Source organism: Pelodiscus sinensis, chromosome 1 (genome assembly GCF_049634645.1).
Source record: "Pelodiscus sinensis isolate JC-2024 chromosome 1, ASM4963464v1, whole genome shotgun sequence".
Taxonomy (NCBI): Eukaryota; Metazoa; Chordata; order Testudines; family Trionychidae; genus Pelodiscus; species Pelodiscus sinensis.
This window is the reverse complement of record NC_134711.1, coordinates 156,479,709-156,500,632: the sequence shown is the minus strand read 5'-3', so window position 1 is coordinate 156,500,632 and position 20,924 is coordinate 156,479,709. Positions and strand designations below refer to the sequence as shown.

The window sequence follows — 20,924 nt, the reverse complement described above, 5'->3', positions numbered from 1 at the left end:
GGAAGGTCCCCTGCCATCAGCCCTCTTAGCTTGTCACCCCTCCCTGTTGCCATCTCCTTTGGCCCTGCTGCCATAGCTGCTGCTCCAGCCCCACTGCCAGCTGGCATGTGGACCAGATGGGGCTGCTGGCCTGCCCCACTACCGCCATCGGGCTGCTAAGGCCCTCGCCTCACTACCACCAGCCTTGCCATGTACGGGGGTCTCACCACCTCGCCCTCCTGCCCTGGGGAGCTCTCATTCAGCAACATCCATGGTCCTGTTGGACCATGGCTATTGCTGGAGGAGAGAATCCTGGTTTAGGGAGGTGCAACCTGTATTATAGCAATATGTGTGTGTGGTGGAGGGATGGGGGGAAGGGTTGTTGCTGTTTTCTAATACACTGTTTCCGGGGATAAGTATGCAGCATTGTCTTCTGTAGCAACACTGCATTTCTAGCTTCTCTTCCCTCTTGTCACAGTCTGATGTTTACTCAGGTACAGATAGCATATATACTTCTTAACAAACCTTTACTTTAACTGTTTGCATCCCCCTCAGCAAAGTACATCACTTGTATTCACTATGGTTTATTTCTTACTTTCTAATCAATGATGGAGGATAGTTATACTTACTATTAGCCATTTCAAAGGATACTTGGACCAATTTACGGAAGTTATATTCTCAAAACACGGAATTTCCAATGTTTGGTTTAATAGTACTTCTGCCACCACATAATGCTTTTCATCTTGTAGCAAAAAGCAAGAAGGATAAAGAAAATTATCATCACAATATTTGGGGTGCTTTAAAACCAATGCATTGCTCTTCTGTTCCTTATACTATTGATACACAGAATATGCATTTGTGGTTAAAAAAAAGTCAGTTTAAACACTTCTAAAGCACAATAATCTTTTGGAGACTCATTTGCTAATTGAAAACCATGGCCTCGATTCTGCAAACAATTCCGCCTGAAAGTACTTGGATATTGTGCATGGAGGCTTGCAAAATAACTTCTATTATTTGTATAATCAGGAGTTATTCTGATAAGGGAAACTGGGAAAGGAGGAAAAATGAAGCTTGTTCCTCCCTTCTGAGACTCTCAAGAGTCTAAAAACTTCCACATTTTTCTAACTGGAATAAATTTTAACACTAATTTGTCCATTTTTGGTACTTTTCATTTGAGGACCTCAAGGAGCTTTACAAACATTTATGAACCCTTGCATCATCTCATATGAGGTAAGAGGCGCTAAGTGAGGTGGCCAAAATCACATAGGTATGTCACATCTGGAAAAAGAGCACAGAATTCCTAACACTCAGCCTTTTTCTGCCCTTGATTGCCCCTTTTTAATATAACTATGCTGTTTTGTCTTTCCTACCAAGGCGTTGCCCAGGAATGTTCTGTGTGGTAATCACTCAACAAATTTCAGACATGGATACAACAATTTGAGTGCACGTTTCCTTCTCCATACCAGCATTACATTTTGAACTAGTAATCACTAAGCATCTGCACTTATCTTTTCCTTCAATATTTTCTACCATTGTGTCCCCGCTTTATGATTCAATTACAGGCATTAAAGGGCAGAGCAATTATATAACTAAATACTGTACAAATGTGGATCAAGAAATATGACCAAATGCAAGATACGTTTTTTTTCCTTAAGTTGAAGCTCTGCTCTGATGTACAGAGGTCAGATACCCAGGCTAGTTTTATCCTCAGATAGGATTCCTGAGTGATACTGCTGGATTGTCTGCAGGACCTGGCGGGATGGATGGGATTGCTGAAGGTTGCTCCTCACTAGACAGATTCAGGTGGTTCTGAGGATTCACTGCTTGTGCTTGCTGAGGTTCTGAAGTGCAAGGTGAGTCCAAGGTGCCAGTCTCTCGTCTCTCCCAGTCCCCATGTACTGGGGCAATTGTAGAGGGCTGACATATTTCAGTCTGCAGTATCAGTGAACTGACTACTCTCAACTCTATTTCTCTTCCTAGGTTCTGTCCACTGTATGAAGTTTAGAATCAATCCAGGGCATACTAAGGTGATGCTGGTGGATAGGACATTGTACAGCTGCTTGGGATCAGCCTGCTTCCTACATTGTCTTATCCTGGAATCTTATTTGTTCTATTACTTCTCTCAGGTGACAGCAATGGCCTGCTGAATCCTTATGGCTCATCACAGTGCTTGCAGGTCTTTATTCTAGTAATGATTTTGCCCATTGATCCAGGCCCTTGTCACTTCCAGGCTGATGAATGATATACAGTCTACTTAGCATGGCCTTTGAAGGCCACCTGAAAAGGTTAGCTAGTACAACGTGCGACTTTCTGCCTTTTCTGTGGGAAGCCACTCATGCACAGTGCCAATTTTCTTCCACAAATTGATCTGAGGAAGTGGGTCTGGACCACAAAAGCTCATCACCTAATAAACCATCTTGTTAGTCTTTAAAGTGCTGCATAGTCCTGTATTTGTTACTAATTAGAAAGCTCTCCAGCTCTGGAACTAGTTTCACTAGTAGATTCGTCCAAGCTTACGCCTACCTCACCTGTTTGCATGCTAGATGTGTTCTTTCCTCAGCCACAGGTCCTCCGATTAGCTAGGCTTCCTGTGGCAGACAGTTCCACGGGTTACAATTTCGCTTCCAGATACAACACTGCATGACAGCTGCAAGCAGCCCTTGTCATGAAGGCATTGAATTGTAACCTTCAGAATGTTTTGCAGGACACTCAACATAGGAAGCTGCTGTATGTATTTTGATAGGGAAGGAACACTTCCAATGGTAAATGTCACTATCACTATATTGTAAAAGGGTCTGCTTCGCACAATAGTCCAGAAGGGGGAAACGCGGGGAATCCTTAACGTCTCAAGTTCATGGTAATACAGCAAAACTGCCTGGGTGAGCCAGAAGGTAAATTACATGTCATGCAGCAGGCTGCAGGCAGTAAGGTTTAAGTAAATTGAGGAGGCAAACAGGAAGAGGAGTTTAAAACATGAATTCTTGACACAGGAGATATTTTTGCAGACTGCTTCTCTGCATTCTCACAATCCTGTGTCAGCAGCTCTATTTTTCAGCAATACTTTGATTCATTTCCCCAGTAACAAACTCTCTCCTGCGTGTTCACTATTCCCCATGTTTGTCATACACTTGCAGTGGGTGTGTTGATGAATGCAGTAAAAATGTTTGGTTTGATGTGGTTCGGGGTAGAGCACAGCTTGCTGGTTTGTGCCATTTCTGCAAAAAAGGCAGTTTGAAACTGAACACGAACAGCAGTTGTCTTCATTTTAACCCAGTTAGAGAGGAATGGTAATGCTGGGAAGGTCTGAATCAACAAGAAACAGGAAGAAAGGCTTCATTTCTTTAAGGAGAGAGAAAACCCAGCACAATGAATAAACCTGAAGTCATTTAGTGTATTCCCTTCATTGCTCCCAACCAGCGCTGTCCACACTGTAAGACTGTACAATAGACATGGCATAGAAGCAGAACTTTCTCTCTCTCAGGGGTGTCAGGCATACAGTTTGGCTACTGCACACAATGCTGTTGCAGTCCTCTTCACAGTGCCTGCTAGGTTTATAACTGCTCTTGGAACGTAGGCAAGTTTCACTCATTGATTATTCACATTCTTCATAGTGTCTCACTTCACTAGTTCATTTTATCTGTCTTTTGCTGCTAGTCAAAGGGCAAGAAAATCCCTGAGAAGGACACTATGTGGGAACTCCAAGAGACCTTCTGCACCCATGACTTAAGACGGAACCTTCTTAACGAACCAACATTTGCCATTTCAACCACAGATGTCATACTTTTGATGCAGAGCAACTGCGTGTCCTCGTTTGTTTTAGCAAGTCAATGGGGACGGGTTTGTAGTGGTGGTCAGCCCAGGTGTTAGTCCATGAAAATTAAAAAACCAAAGTGAGATGCTCAAAGCCACATTCTACTTCTGTCATCACAGTAAGAACTCCAAACTGGAGATTCAGAGTTTCAGCTTACACCTCCCTGCGGATGTGCCTTTTTTATAGAAAAAATCAAATCAAGACACTGAGTCAACTATATTTTGTCCTTGGGGCTGGTAGAGGATCCTTAATCCAGGTGCTGCCATTCTGTTTTGTGCCTGTTTCCTATCCCATGAAAGGTCAAACATGTTACTTCTGCTTTCCCTATACCCTTCAAACTACCTCAAGGTTTGCAACGACAACAATAGCAAGACACACAGTGCCCAAGCAATGACAAATCAGAGTCCTTATAGTCATTTTACGTCTCTTACGCCTGTAGTGTCTTAAATACTTGAAATCAAATATTTCAATAGAGCTTTGCAGTAATGAAATCTAGCTGATTTAAAATATGAAAAACTGAATTCTCTCCTAAAATGAAAACAAAACATTTCCTGACATTTTTCATGTAATCGGAAACCAAGAAAAATTAATTTGATTTCTGATATCATTCAAATCAAGAATTTGATCCAGGTTCCCTAACCCTTCAGCAAACTGAACCAAGTTTCATAAGATCTTGTTAAGGATTCTGGGTGGAAATCAGGTGGAATGCATTGACCTCAAATGGCTCAGAGATGAAACTTGGCACGTTCAGCAGACTTTAGTTTTTGAGTTAGTTCAACTCAAGCATGCTATGGAATTCATCCAGATCAAAACTAGAACCTCTGCATACCACACTTACTGACCTGGAACAAAGCACTGCTCAATGTGAACTGAATTGGTGATCATGTGCTCTCAGCTAATCCTACCTTTGCTTCTATTTTATTAGATGTCTGGAAGCAGTGTAGCGCAAGTTTGAGAGCTGGCTCAGAACACATTTGAGTCTCCATTTCCCCCACCTACCCTTAAACCGAGGCAACTAGCTACCCGCAGACATTGCAACCTGGTTTTCGAAGACACCCACGCTCTAAGACAACACATGTCAGTCTAAGGGAACTGAGGATGTTCAGCCCTTCTGTTTATCAGTCTCATTACTAATGATTGACATACAGAGTACAATATGTTTGGAAGGCACGTGTCCTCCATCCCCAGTAGTCTGCATTGCCAAGCGCATCTCTCAGTTACTGTTCTCTGTCCAGTATATCCTTATTCTCGTTTACGAATGCAGACCACCCATCTTCTGCCCACTCACCTGATTCCTTTCATCAACCTGCACCAATATTTTCATACAGAAGTAAAACTGGGCTCTGCTCCTCACAAGGCACTGTTTACATATGATATGGCCATACCAGGGCGTCAGACAATAGCTAACCCAGAAACAGCAGCTTGTCTAGGCAGAAGCAATACAAGTGCTCATTTGGAATCACAGAGCATATTGAACATAGCCATTGAAAATATTCACATCATTTACTTGTTCTATTCCCCCCTTAATTGTTACCGAAAAGCAATAGGTATCTTAATGTCATTTACCTTCTGCCTTGATAATAAGATTAATTTCTGCAACCTGTGTCCCATAAGGGTAGGTAGCAAAGCTACACTCATACCGCCCAGTGAGTGAGAGACTAACATTACTCATATGTAGAATCCATTGATAGCATTCCACAGGATTTGCTCTGGCATCATGGGAAATCGAAGTCTGGTTGAAGTCTGCCCAGCAATGGTGGGTCTTTCTGAAAACCACTGAATAGTTATAAGAAGTCTTAGAAAAAGGTAAGTACGTAATGCCATATACAGGGTGAGATACAGCTATTCTACTGGGCGGCGTATCATCGACCTTTGACCATTGTGTTTGTGTCACAGAGATGCTATTTCCATTCAGGATGCTGCACATAAGAGTCACATCACTGCCAGGGAGAGCATGGACTGCTTCTGTCTTGATAATGGTGCCTTCAAGCTGACCTTAAAAAGAATCAGAAAAATGGTCATGTCAGGCAATGTTTATAAACAACTCTCTTTTAAATCTTCTCAATACTGTTTGTGAGAGAGAGAGAGAGAGAGAGAGAGAGAGAGAGAGACCGACCTATACCATTAGCTGGAGCCTAAAATATAGTGCTGTAATATTGAATATAGTGAGATGGCTTAGCAAGTGGTGGCAGCAGTAAATCTTTAGTACAGATTCCAGAAAAGGAACTGGAGAAAAAGAATAAACAGTAGTTCAAATAGCTGGAACAGGATGGGGAGTGCTCATTATATCACCTAAAGAGAAAGGGGCACTTTGGTGGAAGAGATCTTTCAAGCGATATGTAAAGTAGAAGCCATGACTGCTTATGTTGCAGCTTTCTTTGCAAGACCCAGCCAGTTAACTCTGCATGCCAATTCTCTTCTGAGAAACTGCATTCTGCCTTTTTTCAATAGGAAAAGCTATTATTTTACATGCACCTTGCTTGGCAGCTTCTGCATTCCTCCGGGGAGGTAGTACTTCAGTGTTGGAGCAAGCAGCCTCCTCTTGTTTGGTTTGTCAGTTTTTGAGATGCTTTGAGGTCTTATGCACCACATAGAGTTAATACATTTTTGAAAAGAAAAGAAGTTTTCAGCGTGAGGGTTTTTTAATTTTTGTTTCTTTTCAGAAATAGCTACTACCCCAGTGAAATTGACTCTCTCTGTCTTTCTCCTCCTGGGGGGAAAATAATTGTAAGATCTATCTCCACTGTCTCTGTCAAGTTCCCAGGGCCATATGCAGGAAGCTCCTAGGTAAAAATCAAATGATGAGGTTATATAGAGCAATCCTCTACAGCTGAACTCCCATATATGGCTCCACTGTTTGGTTAAGTGATGATCTTTTTGTCTAAAATATTTGGCAGATGCTAGAAACTTTACGGCTCACTCTCCTCGTGTCATCTATTTTAGCCTCTCCCCATCTTAAAAGACTATTCTCAAATGATGTAGCTACATTCAGAGTCATATTTTTACATCTCCCTGCCCAAGATTTTTACATCTCCCTCCCAAGATTTTTGTGCCTCCCCCTATCCTGCATCCAACACTCTCAAGTCATTTTATTCATTTTGAATTTATAAGGGATATTGCAATTTGATTTTATGTTATATTTAATTATATCTGGGATTGTCTAGATAATACTTAGTCCCACCATGAAAGCAGGAGACTAGAACAGAAGACCTCTCGAGGTCCCCTCTGGTCCCATGATTCTATGTACCATAGTCCCCAAAAATGCCTTTGCAGATGCAAGACGTAATTTAGCAGTGAACTCATTTGTCATTTACACAATGTTAGTAGTTCTCTAAGAATTATACTGACAGCTATCAAGCCACAATGCAGGCCCTGAAGGGCTTACAGTCAAATGCCCCAGTCCTGCAAGGAGTTCAGTGTAGGCAGCCCCTGAACTGCCAAGGAGCACATTGCACAAGAACTGGCTCTACAGCAATCAAATATGAAACCAAGTGAACAGAAGCATGAAAAGCCATGTGACTGAAGAGTTAGGTTAAGTGTACACATCTCCAGCATTTTAGTATCTCCCCCCCTTCGTGCGCATATTTTTTACAGGAAAATAAATGGGAGTGGGGGGGCTCACGTGAAGAAGATTAGATTGAAGGGGAAGATTTGTCTAAATGAAAATCTCAGGGTCTGTCCAGATGGAGGATGATCTCAGACCTCTACTTATTAAAGGCATCTGTTATAGTCAAGAGATAATATCACTTAAATAGTTTCCAGAGAAATCACGATAGTTATTTTTAATAGCATATATTAAGATCAAAGAGCCACATCAAGCAGGAATTAGGGATAAACATTTTAGAACTTCAATTTTTTTAAAGTAATTGCTTAACACAGCGTCACACTGTTCATTTTATCTAAAAGTGTGCTGCAGCTTTCTTATATGTGGGCACTGGAATCTTGCTAATGGTTTTAATAACTCCCAATTGTTCCCCAACATTTAAAAAAAAACTTTTCAGATGCCCTTAAGTTCACAGTTAGCCCCTTTTCCTGAAAAATGTTTCATCCGTTCAGAGTATCTTGAAGCACAGTCAACTCAAACACTTATGTTTAAAGTTGAAGGACAATGTTGGCACCAGAATAAACTGGTGTGTACTGGGCAAGATTCTTTTAGTTTCCAGCCTAACTTAAAAGTAAAGTTTCCAGCCTAACAGTAAAGTTTCTAACCATCAGAAGAGTGAGGGTCTGAGACAGCCTTCCAGTAGGAGTTTTGAGTTTTGTTTGAGGGCAAACAACCTAATGAGTTCTAAGACAGATCTTGATATATGGGATTATAGGACAGGGCTGTCCACAATAGTAAGGGACAGGACTTGATGACCTAGAAGTTCTCTTCTAGTTGTGTTTTCCTTAGCACTGTGATTTTTTTTAAGGGCAGAACACCTGTGACTTCAGATAACTTACATGGACGTTTTACCCAGATAAACAGCAGGATTTTGTCCTAGTTTATGTTTTGTTGAGATTTAATAAGGACACCTGTTTTGCTACAGTATATTTAATATGGCTTTTCGTTAGCCATCTTACTTGACTCTGTGCTTTTCTATATCTAAAATCAACTAATTTTTTTTTCTTTATCAACAATCAGTTTCCCCAACAGAAGTAGGAAATGTCTCCAACCTGCTTCATGTATATACAGACACGGACAAATATGCTCAGATACATCTTGCAATGCCAATTAGGTACCTGCAACATCTTCAGTTTTTGAATTGGAATCTGGATTCAAGACACAACATTCATACGCACACTCAGCCCAGAGTTATAAGTACCCCAAACTTGAGAATGCACACATGAAGCATGATGAGTGTCTGGCTCCAGTCTAATTTTTGAGAAGGCTGGTTTTGATTAAGCTCCCCTGATACAAACACAGAATCTCTCCCTTCTCTCAAGTCTTATTCTGATATCAAAATGCTTTACTCTAAAGGTTCATCTACATAGGAGCTGGGAGGTGTAATTCCTGGCTTGGATAGACATATGTGCATTAGTTTTGCTTGATTTAGCAGCCTAAGAGCAGCAATGTGGCCACACCAGCATGGGTGGCAGCTCAGGCTAAGTATGTAGCTGGGAGGCTCTATGTGGGACTGCCCTCAGTCAGCTAATCTGAGCTGATGGCTTTGCTGTCATGGTGACATGGCTCTCTCTCATATGCTAGCTTGAACAGAACTAGTATACATCTGTCTGTACTGGGAATCGTATCTCCCAGCTGCTGTAGAGACAGTTTCCTAATGACAACCTTGTCTTGCAAGCTCTTAATACAGTGCCCAGATGGGGGGGGGGAAAATCTTTCCAGGAAGCCCAAACAATCCATATCATGGTATTGTGATGAACGGTCACACTTTGCAGAAGAGTGGAAGAGAAAGTTAAAATACTAGCTGGGGAGGGGTGCTCATTTCTAAAACATATATTTTCCTACAACGAGTGAGGTCATTGCAATGAAACAAACTGTGAAAATGGCTCACAACATCGACGATGCTCATTTGCTAGTCAATACAACCTTTAATAGTAGTAATCTGTATCTGACTGTAGCAAGTAAAAAGTTGCTTTTGAACACAAAACTATTGTTAGCAGTTTCATTTTTGTTTTAAAGTGAAATTTAAAACAGGGTTTTTCCCAAATTAAAGAGGCGCAGCCCATAAAACAAAGTTTAAGCCTAATAGCATATGCAAGCTTTTCTTACTGGGACACTTACCATCAACATGATGCGTTAGGATGAACAAACAAAACACACAGGAAGGCCACCTTTTCTCCATCTTCATATCTTGGAGTAACATTAACATTGCCATAGCTGTCTCAGTGACTGCTGCAAAGTCTTTGTAAAGGAAACCAACACAGACTGCCTTTACTCAAACACATGTCTGATCAGCCCAGTTACCCAGACATCAATTCAGGATGTCTTCAGAGAACAGCACCGTCAACAGGAAGCTGAGGTTTTCACATGTGGGATGGTAAAATTAGTTTGTCTTTTAAAACCTCTCAGTAAAGATCATGATTGGTTATTGAAAATATAAAGCCTAGATACTCTCTGAAAATGCTGGCTACACTGAAGTTAAAAACCACAGCTCATATTCAAAACCATATAGAGCTTCAGAACAGACACAGTTATTAAGATACATGTAAGCTTCTTGAAAATAGGCTAATGTTTAAGGAGTGTATATGACGTGATGTCTGTAGCTGCGGTTCATTGTCTGTAATAGGGATGCTACTATTTGCTGTGCTGTGTACCCATACATTTTTAAGAACCTGTCAATGGACAGACAGGAATTTTGTTCTCAGAGTTACTCCAACCTGAGGTGAGCAAATCTTACTACTGATGAGCACAGCGGTAATACTAATGTTTTTAGTAAAACAGAGCCCGGTAGCTTACATAAGATTGAAGAGAGTTTTTTTCCTGGTCTACACTGCACAGTTTAGACTTAGGCTATGTCTACACCACAGACTTTTTTCAGAAAAACAGCCATTTTTCTGAAAAAAACTTCACTTAATTCCACACTGCAATTGCATTCTTTCGAAAGAAAATCGGAAGAACATAGGGTGTTTTTTTACATTAGTAAACCTCTTTCTATGAGGAAGAAGCTTTTTTCCAAAAGAGCTCTTTCGGAAAAAGGCGTGTGTGGACGGGGAAGAGGGAGTTCTTTTGGAAGAAGAGGAAAGAGGAAAAAGCATAGGTGCCCTTGTGGCTACTCCGTCCATAGGAATCACAGCTTAAATGCACGATAGCGTCCATTCACTGTGGACACTCTCTTTCGGAAAAAGTTTTTTCGGAAGATCTCTTCTGGAAAAGCTTCTTCTGACAGAAGCCTGCAGTCTAGACATAGCTTTAGTGTGGACAAGAAAAACTCCTCAATGTTATGTATGCTACCAGCATCTGTGTGACTAAAAACATTAGTATTACTACTGCTAATAACACACTTGAAATCAATTTTCAAAGAATACTCCCATAAGTAAGGTCTTAAGAGGTTTCTAAAGGTCTGATCTCATCATGGCAGGGAGTACATATTTATTCAATTTCATAAGGTCCATATGCATCTACAGTGCTGCCACAGTATCACAAACTGCAGAGTTTTGGGTGAAAGTTCTAATTAGCAAGGCAAATCCTGTGTAACTTAAAATCATGCAGACTAAGTTTGTTGCACAGCTTCCTGAAAGTTACAACAGTTGCAGCTGGAGCATACAGAGTGTATAAATCCTGCCCCCATTTACACCATGTCAGAGAAGCAGAAATCCCACAGGCCTGTCCCATTGCATTTGTAAAACTACAAACCAGATGCACTGTTATCCGCGAAGCACTTCCTTACAACATTGTTTTGAGTTTCTGGGAGTTTGCATACCATCCCTACTTACTGCTCCCCTCACCAATTCACATTTCACAATCAGCTCAATACATATTTTGGTAAGGTCCATACTTTTTACTACAGATGAAGACACTTGGTGTTGGTCTACACTAGACAAGTTTCTTACCAGTTTAAAATCTACTTAAATTAGTGCAAATCCCTAACATAGGAGCACATAAGCTGTTATAGCTTTCATTTATAAACAATATATTTAAACATTTGTATATTACCAATGAAAAGTAATACCATTTTAGCAAGATTCCAGGCCGTTTACATACACCTATACTAGGGTTTGCACTGGTTTAACTAGATCTGATACTAAGACTGAGGCTTAGGGGCTGCAAGTAGCTCTTCAGTGTGTCTCCTACAGCTATATAAGGCAAATGGTATTAAACACTTATTCAAATACTAAATAGTCTAACTCGAAGACATTCACCAATCAGGATATTTTTATTACGTTATTAACCAATTGTATAATACTTGTTCAGTCATTTTGCTGGGAGAATCGTGTGTGTGTGTATGTATGTATGTGTATCTACACACACCAGAGATTTAGATATCACTGAACTAGATTAATTTTACATCATTTCATTAAACTATACACTCTTCCAGTAAAGACAAGTACAGTATCCTTATAAGAGACAAACTCCAGAACAGACGTAAACAAGTCTCAGAGGGATAACTGGGTTAGTTTGTAACTTTAAAACAACCAGCAGTCCTGTGGCATCTTAGGGACTAACAAATATATATATATAAAATCATGAGCTTTCGTGGATAAGACTCACTTCATGGTATAGCCCAAGGTCCAGTGTGTTTCAGCAGCAGCCCTAGGAACTACAAACTGCGGCATGTTGGGAGAACTTCCTGGTTCCAGCCAGGATGTGCCTCCTGTAGGGTCTCAGCAAGGACTGTGCTAGAAGCAGCACACAGAGGCTGCATGCTCAGAGTAGGGGCTGATGAACTGTTTTCTTCTTCTATGTTTTTTTATAGAATAAAGCCTGTTCCTGGTGATTTGTCGGAGTGGGTCTGGTCTGAGGTACAATACACAGTGCAGAGCACACCAAGCAGCCTCAGGGATAGCCCCCCCACAGTGGTGTAAGGAGTCACAAGGCTTCCCCTATGCTGAATAACCTCACACTGGGCTAGCCAACAGGAGGGGTTATAATCAGATGAATTTTCTAGCATTATCAGTTTCTCTTCCAGTAATGTTGTTCGCCTCCTTTCTCCGGGTGCTAGATTAATTGTTAACATTCTTAATACACATGGCTGTTCTTCAGTAAGTAGAGTTTGTGTGTTTTTCCTCTGTTTTATAATGTAAATCCTGGTTTAAACTGGACTTCAAAGCTTGAGCTTCAGTCTCAGACAAAAATCAGAGGTCTTCTATGCAGATTCAGAGACAGATTGACAACATTCTAGTTGCATACACGTAAGGCCTAATAAATAACTCAATATATTCTGAGGACTCATGTCACTTTATTTAATGGCAGCAGGTTGACTCTGAGCTGTACATTTCCTGTGGGCAATAATTTCTTGTATATACAGTTGATTTCCATATGCAGCTTGTTGTAAGATGCTTGGTTGTGAGCGCTGCCCCAGCTCTGCACGGACAGCAGGCACATCAGACTTCAGGGCTGGCCTTACCATGAGGTGAACTGAGGCAGCTGCCTCAGGTGCCAAATTGTGTGTGTGGGGGGGAGGGTGCCACTAGGACCCAGAGTGTAGAAAATTGTGTCTGCTGCTGGTGCATATGTCCATATGGGGGGGCGTCATTTGAGCGCCCCACCTCAGGTGCCAAAATGTTGTGGGTCAGCCCTGCAAGACCTTGATCAAATCACAAAATAACCACAAAATGCATTAAGGTACTAAATGCTTAGTACTAAATGCCTGCCAGGCTTATTGTCGAGGAAGCACAATCCTAAATCCCTGGATCACTGTCTGTAGTCCTAAATCCCCCGATCATTGTAGTATGCCTGTGACCGTGGTCGTAGCTCCGTGAATTGTGGGATTTTCCTGCCTCTTGTTCACAGCTTGACTGTGCTTTATATTAGCAAAGCTTCCACCCTAATTTTAGGGTAGGTCTCAGGCCTGGCTTCTGATACAAGGGCTTACGTTTCAAGATCTCTTCCCACCACACAGCTCAAGGTCCTTTTTTAGCAAATTTAGTGCAGGCTTTTAAAAGAGAATAAATTGGTTTTGAGCCATTTCTTTTGCTCGTCCTTGGAATATTTTTCTTTACAATGGCAACAAAAACAACAAAACAGAAGCAGCTGGAGTACAGCATTCCCTTTAATTTTTTCCATCCATGTGCAGAATAAACTGTGTTCCATGCATCAAGACATGTGCAGATATGCAGCACCAGTAGAAACACATGTTGCTGGCTGTGGGCGCTCTGCTAATCAGATGAATGGAATTTGATTCTCTCCTGGATGGCCACCCAAGTGCTCAGCTTACAGGGAACACTGCTGAGTACCCTTCACACAAAGACCTGTTACCAACTGAGAACTGGCCTTCAGTGAAATTGTGCTCTAAGTCAGAATCTGGCCTCCCCTTTCCTAAACATGTGATTGATGAATCTTTGCTTGTGACTCCAGTGCCATCTCATCTTCATTACTTTAATTCCATCATTATGACAGTTGTGCTCCAACATGTGTCCTCCTCAGTCTCCAACAAGGAACAGGGCATTAGACTGCTAAGTTGGTAGCCAGCTGCAAGACAAATCAATTTAACTCCAAACTTCTGAAAGCGAACGATCCATGAATAGAGTTCTTGTCTGCCACTGCTGAACAGTTCCCAGCTACAAACTTTTGAACTACTGTTGGAAAGGGTGTGTGTGTGTGTGTGTGTGTGTGTGTGTGTGTGTGTGTGTGTGTGTGTGTGTGTGTGAGTGAGTGAGTGACATACTGTAAAAACCTTGTATGAGTGACTTTTCAAATTGTTGATGCATGTTTTTGAGATCAATAAAAGACAGCTCAAGGGTGCTATATTGTAGAAAGCATCTAGATAAAGGTCACCAGCCACAGCTCTTAGTTCATCATTTGGCCTGATCTCAGAGTTTGTTCGTCCAATGAAAGATTGTCTAACAATATTATGGGTTTAAATCAAGTTGTGCTGGTTGATTGCTGCCAGTCAGTATTCTTGTTGAGTCTTGCTGATGTTTAGCAAGAAATCTCTTAAAAAGCCATTTTCTTCTAGTCTGACTCCGGATTTCACAAGTATTACTCTGAACACTGTCCTGAGGCATGATGGACCAACATCAGTAAGGAACTGCCAATGTATACACGATTTAAAATTAAATGAGGTGCAAAACTTGTCTTGATGTACCAGTGGTATCCCTAGTACTACATATATACTTTGCAATACCTATGAACATAAAGCCCAAAATCCATCCATGACTACCAATATATTTTTTTAACAGAAGACTTTCCCCCAGGAATGAGAATTCTCTGCCATCATCACATATAATGCTGTGAAAACAATGGGCTTTTACAAAACTACATAAGGTTGGGCGAGGAGGCTGAATAGAATGTTTCTGAAGAGGTGATGGCTCAGTAAGTGGAACGTTGGAGATTGTCCACAATGAGCTTCTCTATCGGACAGGCAATACTGGGGGTGCTAGTTGCACACAGCAAGTATCCTTGTGTTGCAGTCTCAATGGTTTTATCACCACATTGTTGGATTGCTTAAAAGCAGCTCTAGAAGACACATTGGCAAAATGTAAGGCAAGTGTCAGTGTATCAACTGATCACTTGGGCTGCAAGGTTGAAGAGTAAGAAAAAGCCTGAGTAGGTAAAGCTTGAGATAGTGGATCTTTGACCAGGGACTGCACAACATGAGGGGACTCACCAGAATAGTCTTTTGGAGAAGATTAAGACAAACATACTACAGATGTTCAACCATTAAAGGTCCAACTTCTGGTTTTGTAAGAGTAGGGATGTTAGCCCCAGCCCCTCAGTCTAAGTTCCAGCTAGGAAAATTACTTTCTTGCTCTCTGGACTCCTTCAGTTCCACTTGGCTTGCCTAGTTTTTGTCGTTCTTTGCCTCAAATGTATATAGTGCTACTGTGTTTATAAATCGTCACTGTGCATTCCAGCATGTAGGTGGGCTCATTGGATTGTATAATGTGCATTTCTTTCTGTAAAGCATTCAGACACTGTATGTAAAAAGGTCTTCTATGAATGCAAAATATTTGTACTTTCAAGCACCCTCAGAACTCTCTTATGTGGATTTTGTGTTTATCTAACTTTTTCTGAATTTAGAAGACCAATTATTATTTGTAGCCAGTAGATGGCAGTGATAATTCATATCGGTAGATCACAGCTGCACCAACTCAAATTCATCACATCCGCTTTATAGCAGTAAGTGTATCCAATTTGGGGGGAAAGGAAGGCTGTAGGGGTCCTCCAATTATTTTCTGCAGAGGCATTCACCACCGAAGCAGGCATTTTGAATGATAAAAATGACTTTTTCCATGGAAGTCATGCCGGTCTCCTCCATTATACTTCGTGCTCACAAAAAACCCTCAATTGCAACACAATTCTTCTCTCTCAATTACAGTAAGCAGCATCCAAGAAAAAAAAAAAAGAAGAGCTGCAGTCGGTCCTACAGAAGAAAGAAATCTTGAACTCTAGAGACAAATTCAATTATTCACAAAGAGAACCTTTTCAGAAATGCAAGGGCCTGAGCTAGTCCTGCTGGAGGCAAGGAATGATTACCCTTGCAAACTAGCGTCCTCTAAACATTGCTTAAAGGAAGTGCTGCTCCCAGATGAAAAAGGAATATATACTTTGAAGCGGGAATTTCATTAAAAAGTAAACTAATCTTTTAGGGTTGCTTGATGTTTAGTACCAATATTCCTACATTGCTGCTCTGTTTTGGTTTTGAACGTCATTGAAAACAGTAATAACTTTTATCAGAAAACTTTCAACAAAGCAACTCACTGAGTGTCTGATTAAAGGATCACTTAGGTTGTGGAGAACAAGACACTGGGATGGGAGTCAAGAGACCTGGATTCTGCTCCTGTTTCTGCAACTGGCCTGTTGTCTATTCGGCATGTTAATTCTTCAGGATAAGGAGGCAGTCTCACATTATGTTTGCACAGCACCTAACACATTGGGGCTTCAATTTCAAATGGGGATCTTCAAGCACCATCCTCATGCAGATAAAGTTAAAAATCATCTTTATTTCAAAAGTAATTTTTGTGATGGCAACTTTTGCTTCTCAGACAGAAAACTATTTAAAAAACCCTACATTTCATTTTCCCTCTTTTTTTATTAGCATTTCTTTACGCCTGGATAATGAAAGCAGACTCATTTTGCATCTAAATTTCCAGGCTGGCCTGCTTGCACTCAGTGCACTAGTTGCTGACACAGTAGGGTCAAGTTTCTTTCTTTCTCTCTTAAATACTGTATCTATTAGAATTAAAGACAAATCCTTTCACCAATATTTCATTTGTGTTCCAGTTCTGTAGAAACTTTAGGGCCAAATTTAACCTAACAATGTCCATTTAATTAAGTCTCTTAACTATCCTTATGTAGAAGATAGACAATGTTTTCTCCATGGTCGAGATTGGGAAACTGGCTCAAGTGAATTGATCTGTGCAAGGTCCTAAATCAAGTAAAATCACAATGGTAGGATTACAAGCCAGGAACTCCTAGTCCTGTGCTCTAACTATTAGAAACAATGCAAGGTATTTTAGTGATGTCTTGGATTAAACAAGGGCCATTTTCAAGACATTACAGAAAGTATGATCATTTGGAGAAAGATTCGTCCTGCAATGAATTAATCCATGAGCCAGATTGAAGCTTTAAATTTCATAACATAGCTAGAAGGGGAACAGCAATGATGGTCAACAAATCAGAAGCTAAGAGGTCTCTAGGAAATCCCAGCTATTAAGGAGATATATATTCAGTCTTCCACAATGAAATGTAAGTGTCCAAGGGTAATAAGTGAAAACAACTAGCTTTCTCATTTATGGTGCATCTACCCAGCACAGTTATTTTGCAATAACAATGCCAGCATCTGTACAGCAATTCCGTTATTTCAAAATACCCTATAATTTCAAAATAACGGACGACTTATTTCAAAATCTGTAAACCTCATTCTTCGAAGAATAATGCTTATTCCAAAATAGGTATTTCGGAATAACAGTAATGTGGATGTTCCACTGCTACTACATTGAAATAGCTCCTCCCAGGGCCATTCAAGTAATTACTCCCCAGTGTCTCCTGGGGCTCTAAATTGAGGTTACATGTCCTCATTAGGGAAGCCTGCCTCAGACTAATTTTGAGGCTTCCCTGTAGGGCAGACATGCTATTTTGAAATAGGCTATTCTGGAGTATTTCTTCTGGAATAGCTTGTTTCTAAATAAGGGTTCAGTGTAGACGTACCCTTACTCCACAGTCAGTTCTGGAACATCACCTTTTCCCCTTTCAAAACCACTATAAATCTCTAAACACTGTATGGCAGCATACAGCTGACTGGAGACCCAAATATTATTTGTAACAAAACACTCTCAGCCACCATCAGTACCACACACAAAGAAAAAACTACCGTGACAGTCAGACACATGCTTTCCAGCAAATTAAAGCCTGCATAGAGCCATTATTTTCTAAAGCAAACTGTAGATGTCTGCAAGATTAACCCTGCTTATTAATTGCTGCTTTTCGGCTTCAACTGTGGTGAAGTCATGGTATTTCTTCCTTTTCCCCTGCACCACATAGATGTGTTTACATGCACATTTTATTCCCTCCCTACCTTGTTGTAGAAAAAAAAACCCATGTAATTAGAAGAACTCCTCTACATCAGATTGTTTGCAGTGTTAGAGAGAGCCTCTTCATAGTTTAAGAGAGTGTCTCTTTCACAAACAGAAATTGGGCCAGTAAAAGATACTATTTCACCTGCCTTGTCACCTGCAAAACATTGTGATACTGATCACTACTAAAACCTCTGTTAGAAAAACATTAAACACTTCTGTGAGAAAATATAGTCATGTTAGATTACAGATTCTCTCAGAGCATAATACCCTGTATTTTCCACCAGGTTCCATATGAAAAGATTATGTTTCTAACATTTGATTTTCAGATGGTCCTTAAATGCAGTGATTTCTGTCCGAGTCTACAAACTTACTGAAACATTAGTGCTGAGAAGGGTGTGGACTGCTTCTATTCATTTCACTAGGCAACTCAAGACCATTGCTGACATTTTAAATAATCACTATTTCTCTGTTTATCAAAACCCATTAATATGGATGAACACATCATGAATCTCTCTACAGAGAGTGGCATCTGGTTCAGCTATCTCCAGGCTGTGGAGCTTTATTGGGGAGCATAACTTGAGACAGTATTACTTTCCCCCCCAGTCTGATCCCTCGTCCTAAATTCACTGCCACTGACTTCTTTCTGATACACTCACTGGCAACAACGTGCTAGTGACCTTGGGTGAGTGACTGTGTGCCAGAGTTTTCCTGTTCTCATTTCCCCACCCTCTTACCACTGATTCACCTTTTCAATCATGTATATATAGTAGCCCAATGTCTGAGACTAACACTGAAATGCTGGCTGTTCCTTCTGAGCGGCGCTGTTGCCTCCCACCGTGGCACTCAGCTGACTTCTGTGCCGCTCAACTGGGCCACTGCGGGGGAGCAAGTGGCGCAAGAGACCGTTTGGGCTCCCGCGCTCCCCATGTAGCATGGGCCGTTTGGGATCCACGGTTCCGAGTGAGAGGCAGGAGGGGGAGGAGAAGAGAAAGAGAGACAGAGAGAGAGAGGCCGGAGGTGTAGGAGAGCTGAGAGAGAGAGTGGGAGGCAGTACGAGGAGAAGGAGAGAGACAGACGGAGGGAGAGACCGGAGGCTCAGGAGAGAAGACCGACATGGAGGAGAGACCTGAAAATCCCGTCTTATGACGGGCTAATTGGCTAGTAGCACAATATTAGCCAAGCATTTTGAAATTTTCAATTTGAGAGGTTCCATTTTATTACCCTCTCCAATTTACAAATGAGTAAGTTGAAGCACAGTGGGCTCGCAGGATTGTCCCATGCTGCATAAGCAACTCAGTGGCCGATTCAGAAGGGGTTGAAAATTCCCAATTCCAAAATGTATCATCATTGTCTATGTATCATCGTCTATTATTCCCATAGGTTGAGGCCACCATCTGCCTCTTGAAGAAAATCATGACTGTAAATTAACTTCTCTCTTATGGTAACTGGATTTTTGAAAAGGAGCATCTTACAAGACCCTCCTTCAGTACAGTGAACTGGATAACTGCTCTATGAGCGAGCATAGAACAAAATGACGAATTTAAATATAATCCTACATTTGAATCACAAGCAAGGAGGAAACTCTCTCACTGGTGAATGGAAATAAGCTGATTTGCTGTGAATCAGATTCTCAAAGGGACACACATGACGAGGGAAGTGGAATACATCAGGCAAGGAGAGACAGGCGCAACCATTACAAGTGATATTTTTCTCTTTAAATTGGGCAATTACAGAGAGTCAGTTTCTACAACAGATGTTACAGCATGATAAAGAGCTTATTAGAGAAATACATACCGTGGATTTACAAGAGACACTAGTTTAAAAGCCCAACAGATTGATTTGTAGGAGGAGTAGGCCAGAATCTTTTTGGGCTAGTTTCACTGACATTAATGAATACACAAGAGATGCATTTAGCCTATGATGTTAAGTTGGAAAAGAGCTGTTGTCATTTGCAATGGTAGGAAAATATTTCAGATGAAGATCAGTTGAACTGACCAGCTGCTCAGAACATAGATATAATATTAGAACTCTGATTTAATATCTTGCTGGACCCACAAAGCTTATGGCTAAACAGGAAATAAAACTCATCTATCCTTATTACATTTGAGCTATAATCTCATACCACTCTCAGATATTGGACTTTTCTAGCTGGATTCCTGGATTGTTTTCATACTGCTATCAGCAGCATAGGGTAACAATGCAATTGTAGCACTAGAACAACCCAGCAGTGGTACAGTTTAGTTGAACTCCAAAATAGACTGTGAATCCATAGTATTCTCCCATTTAGTGTTTTGAACCATAGAACTATCAAGCAAAACCCTATATGAGAAACAGATAAGAGAAATCAGTGTTTTCATCAGGGATGATAAACACAAGGAGGATTCACACTGCAGTGGCTATTGCCTATATTAAAAAAAATAGAGCTGCAAGTATTGTATTTCTACTTTTCCTCTTTGCTCCCTGCAGGTGGGTAGCACTATTAAGGAAGAAAGCAAGAAAACTCATCCCTATGCACACCAGCAACTGCTTTCCTCCTATATGTGTCAACATTCTCCTTTGGCCTCAATATAGAACTTTTGAATAAAAAATGGTGACATTTTCTTTTATAATTGGTTCTGCATCATCTGGAATGATAAGAAACTGGGACTCAAACTTGCCCATTTTATTTTAGGCTATTCATAACAAAGGCAACATTTGCAATTTCATTTTAAAAAATAGTTTGTATTATAGAACAGCAAATTGTGTTTTAGACTCAGGTAATAATGTCTAAGTTTGATGATATAATTAACAGAGGATTTGACATGTCAAAATTAGATACTGTCCTTTGAATAATCTTAGGAGAGCAATAAGAATCCAGCAGCACAGAAAAGAGCACAAAGGCTGTCTAACTCACCCAACTTCATTAGACTCCTCTGAATGTTCCAGCCAGAACAAACAAGTAGGGGATGTATTCCATTTCACACACTCCTTTGTGTGCACAAAACCCACCTAACATAAATCCTTCCACTTTCTC

At 40.8% G+C, this 20,924-nt stretch overlaps 1 protein-coding gene across 2 annotated transcripts in view; it reads right to left on the bottom strand.

Moving 5' to 3' along the window:
- The window catches only part of CD96 (CD96 molecule), a 41,223-nt gene extending 31,486 nt beyond the window's left edge, over nucleotides 1–9,737 (bottom strand). Inside the window, exons 1-4 of one of the 2 annotated variants that reach the window (XM_075908487.1) lie at nucleotides 9,516–9,650; nucleotides 6,266–6,368; nucleotides 5,357–5,785; nucleotides 609–721 (exon numbers count right to left, since the gene is read on the bottom strand). In XM_075908487.1, the coding sequence (XP_075764602.1) occupies nucleotides 609–721; nucleotides 5,357–5,717 (474 nt within the window). In that variant the 5' untranslated portion in view covers nucleotides 5,718–5,785; nucleotides 6,266–6,368; nucleotides 9,516–9,650. Of the gene's footprint in view, nucleotides 1–608; nucleotides 722–5,356; nucleotides 5,786–6,265; nucleotides 6,369–9,515 lie in introns of both variants that reach the window. The other variant, XM_014570360.3, reaches the window with a different exon arrangement.
- Nucleotides 9,738–20,924: the final 11,187 nt, after the last annotated feature.